Source organism: Dendropsophus ebraccatus, chromosome 11, assembly GCF_027789765.1.
Source record: "Dendropsophus ebraccatus isolate aDenEbr1 chromosome 11, aDenEbr1.pat, whole genome shotgun sequence".
NCBI lineage: Eukaryota > Metazoa > Chordata > Amphibia > Anura > Hylidae > Dendropsophus > Dendropsophus ebraccatus.
In genome coordinates, this window is record NC_091464.1 from 30307538 (window position 1) to 30319767 (window position 12230).

The 12230-nt window shown below is 38.8% G+C and overlaps 1 protein-coding gene across 1 annotated transcript in view; it reads left to right on the forward strand.

Annotated features, from left to right (window-relative positions):
- The window catches only part of ANOS1 (anosmin 1), a 157363-nt gene that overhangs the window by 117171 nt on the left and 27962 nt on the right, over positions 1–12230 (forward strand). Inside the window, exons 7-9 of the mRNA XM_069945364.1 lie at positions 4148–4353; positions 5778–5922; positions 7105–7251. Of these exons, the coding sequence (XP_069801465.1) occupies positions 4148–4353; positions 5778–5922; positions 7105–7251 (498 nt within the window). The remainder of the gene's footprint in view (positions 1–4147; positions 4354–5777; positions 5923–7104; positions 7252–12230) is intronic.

Here is a 12230-nt window from a genome sequence, read left to right on the forward strand (position 1 = left end):
CTATATCCAAGTGCAGACCAGTAGATTTTCTAAAGGAAAAGTCACCTTCATGTCAGACCGGATTCATAGGGACACGGAGGCGTTTCCATCGATCAAGTGTTTTAAATACAATATTAAAACAGTATGCAGTAAGTTTCTCAACCCCTTCTTGTAGCTGCTGCAGGTAACCAGATCTAATGTATATGCAGAAGATTTGAAGCCCTGTATTAGTAAAAAAAAAAGTCAAACTGCTATGACAATTGGGGTATGTCGTATTGTAAAAGGTGTTTTTGCCTTTTTTTTGTTATTTTTCATGTTTATTTCTCATATGCAGGAAATTTGACAAGGCTTGTACTTGAGTTATCTGGCGTACAAAATCTGTGACTTTTTGCAGGTTCTGTACCACTCTTGGCATTGCAGGACTTTGTGTGAGGGGTTATATCCTGGGGACTTTACTAAAATTTACCACAGAATTTAGAGTGGAATAAACCTGAATTCTACTTTCGCTCAGATCTCAGATATATTTCAATTGAAAAAAAAAAAAAAATATATATATATAATATATATATATTAAGGAGTGTGTGTCTCTCAATCCATTTAATGCATCAGCCTGAGCTGGCATAGAGATGAGGATGTATTAACACTTCATTCAAATGCTAGTGAACCTGTAGGTACAAGATGTCACCAGCAATATCACCAACAATTATGAAATGGAAAATAAGCTATGACTCCTACAATTTCCTATGCTCAGCCATGGTCATGTCTGTCCGTATCTATATATTCCTATACAAATGACTGGTAATAAATGTACAAATGGAAAGAAAACTGTTTGTTTCTTTCTTGAGGCATAAATCTCATATTGAGAGTGATTTCATGGTTCCATTGCTTGGTGCTAGTAAAAATCAAAACACACACCCCCAGCCTTCAATAAAAATCTTTCTCTCCCCCTCATGGGACTAATGATTTTCTAATGTTAAGCAGCTGGCTTATGTGTGTCATTTGCTGAGCACTGTGGAATCCTAAGGATATGTCTTTAATGTTTTTAGTGCTGGAAAGCGTGTCTTTACCACCAAGCCAAGGTTTTAAGGTTGGAGATAAAAATGGTATAAGACTAAAATAAAGACAACTTTTACATTTTTTCAATCTTGCTTGAAAATTTTGTCTTTTTTGAAGAAATAAAACTTTATTATAGCTTTAAGATGATGTTGAGCAGTAGACAGTGCTCTTACATTTTAACACTTGGTACATTGAACCTTTTTCGACGGGACAACTTTGTTTAGATTGGGATTTCATGGAAACATTTACTAAAAAAAGATTAAAGGGGTAGTGCGGCGCTAAGAAATTATTCACAGAATAACACACATTACAAAGTTATACAACTTTGTAATGTATATTATGTCTGTGAATCGCCCCCTTCCCTGTGTCCCCCCACCCCCGCACGTGTCCCCGGAAGTGTGGTGCATTATACATACCTGTCACGTGCCGACCCCCGTCCCCGATCTTCTGTGCCACGACGTCATCTTTGGAATGCCAACCGAAGCTCTCCGATCATCCCGAGTGCTGGCCGACCAAAGTTGTATAACTTTTTAATGTGTGTTATTCTGTGAATAATTTCTTAGCGCCGCACTACCCCTTTAAAAAAGAAAACACAAAAACCAATCTATCTGTACTTAAAGGGGTTTTCTGTGCTGAATTAACATGCTGACACCCACACCAATCAGCTGTTTGGGAGAGCCATTTATTTCAATGGGAGCTGAGTTTCAGTAGCTCAGCACCTCCACTACACAATGCATGACTATATGATGCATGACTTCTTGCACTGTCCATTGTGTAGTGCTCTCCACATTACCTGATGGGCCTATCTCAGTCATCTCAGCCTGGAAAACCCCTTTAATGTACATTAAAAAAAAGTTTGGCTTAACTGCAGAACAATTAAAGGGGTATTCCAGGAAATATTAACTTTTCCCCTATCCACAGAATAGGGAAAAAGTAGGAGATCGTGGGCTGTCTGACCCCTGAACCCCCCGGCAATCTCCTTATCTGACCCCTTCGGTTCTGTCAGCGTGTGACCCGTGGCTCTATTTATTCCTGTGGAGCAGCGGAAAGATCCGAGTACATCGCTTTCCCGGCGTACTTAACTCTATCCGTTGCTCCATAGGAATGAATAGAGCTGCGGATCGCGTGCCAACCTGAGGTGTAATTAATCTGCGATCTCCTACTATTCCCCTATCCTGTTTTCCGGAATACCCCTTTAGGCTGCGTTCACACTACGTATATTTGAGTCAGTATTGTGGTCCTCATATTGCAAGCAAAACCAGGAGTGGATTGAAAATACAGAAAGGATCTGTTCAAACAATGTTGAAATTGAGTAGATGGCCGCCATTTAATGGCAAATATTTGCTGTTATTTTAAAACAACGGCTGTTATATTGAAATAATGGCAGTTATTTAACGTTATATGGCGGCCATCCACTCAATTTCAATACTGTCTGAACAGATCCTTTCTGTGTTTTTAATCCACTCCTGGTTTTGGTTGCAATATGAGGACAACAATACTGACTGAAATATACGTAGTGTGAACCCAGCCTTAAGGTCCATGAAAGGATAAACCTTCAATGAACAAAATGGGGTGATTTATGACATCATGTTGGCTGTGTTCTTTTTTTACTATTTTGTTCCTGTACAGTCTATCTTATCTTATAATGATTGTACATCGAGAGTCAGGAAGAATAAAAATAGAACGTTAAGTTAAACATACTGTAGTCATATCTTAGACGGAGTAATTGTCTTCTCTTGTCTTCTCAGTTTTACTTGGAATCTTTTTTTTTGTTTAACATCTGTTGTAAAATGAATACGAATTACTGTTCATTTCATTGTGATAATAGAAGACAACTACAAACAAAGACTGAGGATTCAACTTAGTATGTTGATTATTTAACTAAGGCAGTGAGCGTGGAAATGTATTGAATACCTAATTTAGCACAGCAAAAACATCCAGGTGCACACTGAAGTTGAAAGAACGCATGACCTCATTTTGTTAAATGCTTTCAAGTTTTGTCTTTTTGTTCGCGATCTGTGAGTGATGCTCCACTTGACCTGCTATTTTTGCCCTTGATGAGGCTTATGTGAAATACATTTCTGTGACTATATTGTGACATATTCCAAATTGAGCAGAGATGCATCATTGTGAATAGATTTAACCAACTTCCGAAAGGCAGATATAGCAAAAAAAAAAAAAAAAAAGACATAAAATAAAAAATAACAGAAGACTAAAAAAATATGAAAGTAATTCTCTTGCACCACTTAAAATCTCAGTGCTAAACGTGGAGGAACCTTCCACCATGGTTATAAAAATACTTTATCTAGGGCATCTTGGTGATTGTGCTGGTGTTAGGTGCCTCTTAATCTGTATATACCTCAACCTACCTCAGTACACACTCTAAAGATAAGAAGGGTGTCATGCTGTCTTGTTCCAGGCAGTTTATGGAAAGATGTTAAATGTCTTACCCACTGTTTAGGGATGCCAACATAACCTTTTATTTGCTCCAAATACTCCATTTGTTTCCATAGTATTACTAGGTGTAAATTCAGTGTAATCCAGAATTCCTCATGTTTTTCTAGTTTCATTGTACCTCTGTTATATGCCTTTTCCTTTACACTTTTTTTTACATTCCTTCCACAATGGTCTATCGATTTCCTGACCTTCCTCATATCTCACATTACATACTGTTACACTGCTGGACAAGACTTATGGTTGGCACTTCCCTGTCTGCTCTTCAGCTGTGTTCCATGCTTGTCCTAGAGCTGCTTGTGTCAACCGGGGTCTTCTACCACCTTCTTCTGCAGTGACACCTCGGGCCACTAGGGTGCGCAGGCAGTGAACTACTCTGGATTTATAGTGGCAGCTTGTCTCCACCTACTATTGCTGTCTGCTAGTTCAGAATCACTTGCACCTACAGTATTTAAACTAGCTTTCCCTACCCCTCCCTGCCTGAGTGTTGTTGGATTCTAGCATCCCAAGCAAAGGTGTCTGTCTGCTGTTTCTGCTGTATTTCCATGTATTTTTTTTTTTTTTTTCGGATTATTTTTTCTATTAGACAACAAATAAAGAAAAGACATATATTATTAACTAATATGAAAATGAATACCCCACATATTTTGTCTTCTAGATCCATCAGCACCACCAGCGCCAATTAATCTCAAGATAGCTAACTCAACGATTAACAATGATGGCACTGTTACTGTACGGGTAACTTGGGATCTTCCAGAAGAACCTGACATTCCTCTGCACCATTATAAAGTGTTTTGGAGCTGGACATCTCATGGCAAATCTGTTGTTCCAGCTAAGAAGAAGCGTAGGAAGACAACAGAAGGGGTAAACAATGTTACTTTAATGTCATTTGATTCTTTGATGTCACATTATTTTAATACTTTAGAGCGATTACTATACATAATATACTTCTGCCAAGTTCCAGAAATTTAATTTTAAATTTAATAAAATCAATGACCATATACAGTGGTCTCTCAAGTTACAATGGCCTCCGGTTACAATATTTTCAACATACAGTGGTCTTTCCTGGACCATTGTAACTTGAGATCAGACTTAACATACAGTAAAATGCTACAGACAATGAATCTGATCAATAAAAATGGGCACTTCCCTTGTAAGACACCTGTATTTCTGAAAGTCATGCATTAATTAACTGTCTAGTAACACCTCTCTACAGTATAGTGCAATACCACATGTTCTGTGCTGCACATTACCTATACCAGGGTAAGCTGCTGCTTTGGAGGGTGGCTCTGTTTTACATTTTTGGGAACCTATACAGGACCCTAAAATTGCTGATGCCCTCTTCTTTAAAAGTAAAGCTTTTTAAAGCTTCCAGTAGCTCTTTCTGACTGCTTTATGCAAGGATTTGGGTATTATATGTATGTAATTATTCGCATATTTTCTTTATTTAAATATGTTATCCACTACCCATATGGAGCCACTGCTCTACTGGAACAGGTCTTTTTAATATTTTGTAGCACAAAATATTCTAATGTGGGCCTAGGCTGTCAACTACAAAGTCACCAACACTCAATTTTTAAGGATAGGAGTTTCCATGTTCCACCCCTGTCTGCTGTTCAGTTGTGTTCCATGCTTGTCCTGGAGCTGCTTGTGTTTTCCGAGGTCATCTTCCACCTTCTGCTGCAGTGACACCTCTCACCTCTAGGATGCACAATCAGTGAACTACTCTGGATTTATAGAGACAGCTTTTCTCCACCTGCTATTGCCATCTGCCTGTCCAGAGCCACCTGCACCTATTTAAACTAGCTCCACCTACTCCTTCCTGCCTTAGTGTTGTAGAATTCTAGCATCCCAAGCAAAGGTTTTAGTCTGCTGCTTCTGCTGTATTCCCATATATTCTGACCCGTACCAATTCTTCGGATTATGCTTTCTGCTTTACCATCTTCTGCATTTGGATTGCCATTTCTAGCTCTGAAGCTCCCTGCCCTGAACCATTGCTTGTCTGACTACAATATCCATATTATAATAGAAAGTTTAGACCCCACTCGGCAATTGGACAGCAACACTTATGTAAATGGCAGCTATTAAATGGAAATTATTATAAATAAAGCACCCAAATCTGCGGAGAAGTGGCTCCTCATGGTTAATGACATACAACATATTTTGAAGAGCCACGGGTCTTCTTTGCTACCTTTAAATATGCAACACTTTTTTTTTTTTAATATTCTTACTATAACAAAACAAAGTATCTTGAAAATATGTAACTGTCATATTTTATTCAATTTCAGAACCAGAACTATGTGACATTAGAAGGATTACAGCCCAACAGCAATTATATGGTAGAGATTCAAGCAATTACATACTGGGGACAAGTACGTTTAAAAAGTGCAAAGGTCTCTTTATATTTTTCCTCCGGGCCATCCAGTTCATCTAGTAAGTACATGACATGAATTATGAGTGTTCAAGGATACGCTTTACGATTATTTCTGTGTAAAAAATTCTATGGGAGAATCAAATTTGATGCAATAATGAAAAAAACAAAAAAAAAACAAATGGTTTTAACCCTTAGGAATGAATCATTGCCCGCAGAAGAGAAAAGCTTTTATTAGAATTTAATGGGCCCCACAGCAACTACTAAAAGCATATTGTATATAGCCCGACTATTTTTATTTCGGCAACAATCAATGAGTGAAAAATAGTATAATATATCAGCAATTTTGCACAACAAATACTGGACAGCAGAAAGTTATCTGTTTCTCATCATTATAAATATATATTAAATGTAGAAGTGAAAAATTGGGATAACAGGAACAATAATTTTATGATATTCGCAGATTTTCCTTCAATATAAAACAGGAACTTTGAATGTAAGAAAAACAACAACATATGACCGGCGGAAAATATGAGTAACATTAAATAAATAAATGATAAAATAAAATACCCCCTTTTGAACTTCAACCCTAACATAGTTTGTTCTATAAGCTAGAGCTGGGTGTCTGACATTTGATATGTTATGCAATGTTTAAATATATATTATAAATAGTATAGGCAATACATATATACAAACCTGACAAATATTAAACTCCCTCACTCACCTGTCAAGCTTTTATGATTAATAGTGCAGTGAACTACTGTTTACCTTCTGCAAACCCCTGTCCATCTAACCATACAGTCTCAATAACATTCTTGCTGTTGAAAATTACTCTCTTACAAATTCTTACGTCTCGTACAGTATCCAGTTACTTTTCTAGTTATGATGAAATGTATGCGAAAAGTAAGACTAAGCAAAACAAAAGGGCACCCAAACATGGCAGGATAGGAAAAGGTAGGGACTTTTTAAAAAAACATAAATGTTAAAAGTAAGAAGTTAATCTATGTGCAATGACTTAGCAGAAAAACACACGGGTGTATTATACTCGTGGTAGTTGATCTACGATTTTACGTGTTCTTTTCTATGCATCGTATTACTCCATTATTTTTGTATTGCAGTGGTTCTCACTGTTCTAATGAAGATCAATATAGATCTAAAAAGAATTCCTAGCATTAATGGAAATACAATTTACTGTTAATATAAAATGTAGCTTAGATTCTAATAAATCATTTCATTATTTTCAGAGGATCAAGTATCAAAAGTCAGTAAAATGAAGACTGATACTCTGGTGCCGCCTCAAAGAAAACGCACAGCTCACATGCTTGAAATCGGAGCTCCGTTCTACCAGGATAATCAACTTCAGGTCAAAGTTTATTGGAAAAAGACAGAAGGTGAAGACAAACTAAGTTTTCATAGTTTTCACTGACTTCTCATTCCTAGGCATTTGATACATCTTGAGCAGCAGTTTTAAATTAAAGGAGAAGTTCCACCAAGTTAAAAAATCTCAGGCAGGCAGGGGGGTGCATGAACATAATAAAGAAAGTATACTTACCTGTCCCTGTACCCCTTTTGTGCAACTTGACTGATGCTGAGAGCTGCTGAATATCATCCACGGCCAGCAGTCAGGTACGTCCCATACCTGGCTTCTCCAGCTGCAACCTCATGGCTTGGCTGAGAAATTGCCTGCTCAGCCATTCAGTGACTGCAGTGGTGTCCAGTCCACTAATTGGTTGAGTGGGCAGTCCATCAGCCATGTACGAGGCATTGCATCTGAAAGAGCTGCAGGATACCAGGAATCGGTAAGTCAGCTCTGTGGGGGCATGGGGATGGGTAAGTATGCTTTCTTTATTATGTTCCCACACACCCCTGCCTGCCTTATGGTACTTTTACACAGAGCGATAATTCGCCCGATCGCACGACTAACGATTTTGAATGAACTATGTTTTTTTTTTATAACGATCAGCGTTTAGACAGAACGATACATCGTACGGAAAATTCGCTATGCGATCGTTTAACCCTATCTCACACATAGGTTAAATCGTTGAAAGACTGTTTACACTAAACGATCTGCGAATTTTTTGCGAACGATCAACAATGATTTGAGAACATGTTGAAAACGAACGATTTCTCGCTCTTTGTTTAATCGTTCGCTGCGTTTACACGTACAATTATCGTTCAAATTTGATCGTTATTGTGCAAAAACGAACGATCAATCGTTCCGTGTAAAAAGACCATTAGATTTTTAACTTTGGTGGAACCTCTCCTTTAATTACTACTTTTAAACTTGCAGCCCTGTGTCAACTTGGCATGGCCTAAAGTGTCTGTGCATAAGGGCCCTATTTCACCAGACGATTATCGTTCGCATAATCGTTAACGATTAACGATCCCAAACGACGTCTATTGCGAAATACCTGAAAACGTTCACTCATTTCCATGGAATGATAATCGTTACTTATGATCGTATTTGCGATCGTTTTTTCTTCGCTAATTCTTCGCTATTGCGTTCGTATCTATTGTGAACGACCGAACAACGTCTTATTCAATGCGAACGATTTGCGAATGTTTTGCGAACGAGCAACGATAAAAATAGGTCCAGGTCTTATAAAGCAATCAACGATTTCTTGTTCGGTCGTTAATCGTTAACTGCTATTCAAACGAACGATTATCGTTTAGATTCGAACGATTTAATGATAATCTGAACAATAATCGTCTGGTGTAATAGGGCCCTTAGACTGGCACAACCCTCCATCCCTCCTCTCCGCCTTCTTCATCATTAGAAATGCTTCAGGCAGATTTTCTTCTATTTATCACCTGTGTGAGCACTGCACATGGGCTGGATCGTTAAGGCACCTGTGCAGTGTTCAGACAAGTGAGGAATAGGAGAATACCTGACTAGAGCATTCCTAATGATGAAAAGGGCGGGGAGGAGGGATGGAGAGGTTGTGCCAGTCTAATGCACAGACACTCTAGGCCATGCCAGTTTGACACAAGGTTGCAAGTTTAAAAGTTGTTTTTCAGGACAATAACTGCATCACCTGCCGAACTGACACCAGGACAGATCTTGGATTCAAAGCCACTATCAAGCGTACAAGCAGTTTTTTTTTTTTTTGGGGGGGGGGGGGGGCAGATTGTGGGTACAGAGTCTCTTTAAAGGAGAAGTCCAGAGAAAATTTTTATTAGAGTATTGTGTTGCCCCCCAAAAGTTATACAAATCACCCATATACACTTATTAAAGGAAATGCACATAAAGTGCCTTTTTCCCTGCACTTACTACTGCATCAAGGCTTCACTTCCTGGATAAAATGATGATGATGTCACGACCCGACTCCCAGAGCTGTGCGGGCTGTGGCTGCTGGAGAGGATGATGGCAGGGGGACACTGAGGGACACAGGACACTGGAGGGACACTGAGCATCCCTCTACCATCATCCTCTCCAGCAGCCACAGCCCGCACAGCACTGGGAGTCGGGTCGTGACATCATCATTTTATCCAGGAAGCGAAGCCTTGATGCAGTAGTAAGTGCAGGGAGAAAATAAGTGTATATTGCTGATTTGTGTAACTTTTGGGGCAACATAATACTTTAATAAAAAATTTTGCCGGACTTCTCTTTTAAGTATATTATTTCAGGGCACAAATGTAATTTAAAAGTATCATTTCATTCTCTGATATCTTAAAAAGGGCTAGTAGTTGCAATATGAATTGAGGAAAGCCTTGAGGTGACCCTTAGTATCACCTATTTGGCCTAATAATAGCCATACGTATTGTAGAAACCGAGAAGGGGTCTAGTAGGGTCAAATTGATAGAGAAATGCCTAGTAAGGGGTAAAATACTGGCTGTATATTGTATGTTTGTCTGATAATAATCTATCCTGTCGATGCTTTTTCTAAAATGTAGTCATACAAGTTTCGACTCTCCTTTCTTTTGCAATTAAAATGACACTCTAAGGCAGGAGCCTTTTTAGTATATGCCTGGGGATAGGTCACCGACACCGTAGTTATGACTGAATCTTACGATTTATTCCCACTGTTCAGCTGCTTCAAAGTTCTGGGGCTGTGACATTGCAGGCCTGCCCAACCAACCAGTGAATGAGGTGGGATACCACAGGATTGATCGGTAACGGCACTGCTGGAGTGAGGGATGTAAATGCACTTTATTACTTTTAAACAACCTATCCCTGGGCATATACTAAAAAACACTCCTGCCTGGATTACCTCTTTAAATATGTATTCAGATTGTCTTTTGATGAAATTCATTTACCGTACACATGTTCGTCCAAAATCTTCCAGTTACTCATATACCATTTACTTATATACAGCTATAGAGGCGATGAGATTGTCAAAGTAGGAGACATTTTTAATTTAACAAAGCTCATCATGAAATCTATGGGACCATAGTTAGTAAAATGGGTTATTGTGATTCTGAGAGCTTTGAGTGTGCACCGGGAACCGTGACACATTCAGCTCAACTACGTCTGTTTCCATATTAAAATGTCATCAGATCAGATTAGAAAGATGTTTCATTTAGTATTATTCCCCAATCATTAGAAGGCCATTCTCAGTTCAACCATAAAGACATTGGAATTTTCTAGTGTTAAGATTTCATTTTAATGGGATTATCAGTCAGTTGGTTTCTACGGATTGTTTTTTTCAAATTAAATTGTCTTACACCAAAAATATGAATATGCTACCAAATGTGCAGTGCAGGGGCATATTAACTTTACCATAGGCCCTGAGCTTGGGCCCACCAACTCTACTGTAACTATGGCAACACTAGCATGGTGTTCATAGTACAGGATAGATAATCTCATGATGCCCTGATTTGTTCAAAACTGTAGTAAAAAAACAGCGATTTTTGCAAATCATGGCAGAACTGTAGCCAGGAGACAATACCACCACTGAAAGTATAAGTCTTTTTGGGTGGCCATGGGCCCCCCAGGAGCTCAGGGCCCCGGGCTACTGTCCGAAAAGGACCTATTAAAATCTGCTACTGGTGCAGTGGGACAACTACATGCCTCACATATATCATGGACTATATGATCCAATGGGCCCATTTGCCTCTGTTTCCTAGTAAAATTCCATTATCCTTACAATAATTCACTACCTATTTTGTTTATTATACAGGATAATATGGAGTGTTGTCTCTAAACCTAAAGTAATGTCCTATATTGCTTCCAGTAAGAGTAAGCATTTCACTGTGACCAACCATGCATCGATAAGTCCTCCTCAGACATAACAGCTTTACAAAGTTAGGACTGTAGTGTTAGATCATGTGAAAATAATAAGTAGATTAATGAAATGCTCTCATATTATTTGAAATATTCTTCTTAAGAAGAGTATTTCCATGAAGTACACTGTATATTGACATTGATGTGTATTCATCTCAGTGACTTGTTTGTACTTGCCATCATTATGACATATCTGTGTTTATACATTGTGAAAAGGCCTATAGTTCAGTAATCTTTAAAATAAGCACAGATCACTAAACTGAACTCCATCTGCCTTCAGAACCTTTGAAATGTTCCAGCATGAACTTTCTTTGTAAATTTTTACTGGATTCAATTTAATGAAACTAAATGGTTTTATCGAAAGCTAGTTCAGAGACAACAACTCTTTAAAACATTTCTTGCCAGCTGATTTGACCTAGAGATAGTGTAATGGGTAAACATATTAATCAATAGTCATGAGTTTTTCTTTTTTCTTGGTACATAAATTTTCAATAACCTCTTCCCACATATGGACAAGGTGGCACATACATTTTAATACCCATATAGACTGTGCCTGTGCCATCCATGACGGGTCCAAGTTGTTAATCATCAGTGTGATCTCAGCATCTATAGGGATAACATAGGGAGAAGTCCCAATGGTATGCTATAACTACCTGAGACCTTACTGAGGCCTCCAGTGAGTGGCTCGAAGCAACCCCCTTGGCCCTCCTGGAGCTCTGGGCCGCCCACTATGCATATTCAAATGCATAGTGAGCAGCACGGGAGGGGGCGGACTGGGCGGGCCAAGGTGGTGCTCTGGGCCGTTATGTGATGCCCAAATGTTTTTAAGCGCCTGATTAGCATTGGAGCAATTAGCAAATAACTAAAGAAAGCAGAAAAGAAGAGAATCATTAACATTACTGCAGTCATCAGGTAAAGAACGTCTGCGGAATATCAGCAGGTTCATTGGACAGAACCTGCTGATAGTGCCACTTTAAGGCAGGCATATGACAGGCATAATACACTGCAGTGGTAGTGGTACATTCACTTTAGGTTCCAAAGACATCTGGGCAGCAAAATCTGCATAGCTAAGACATGACTAGAAGCAGAGGTATTCCTGGTGGTCTTTGCAAACGGTCAAAGAAGAGTTCACCTGTGAGTCACTGA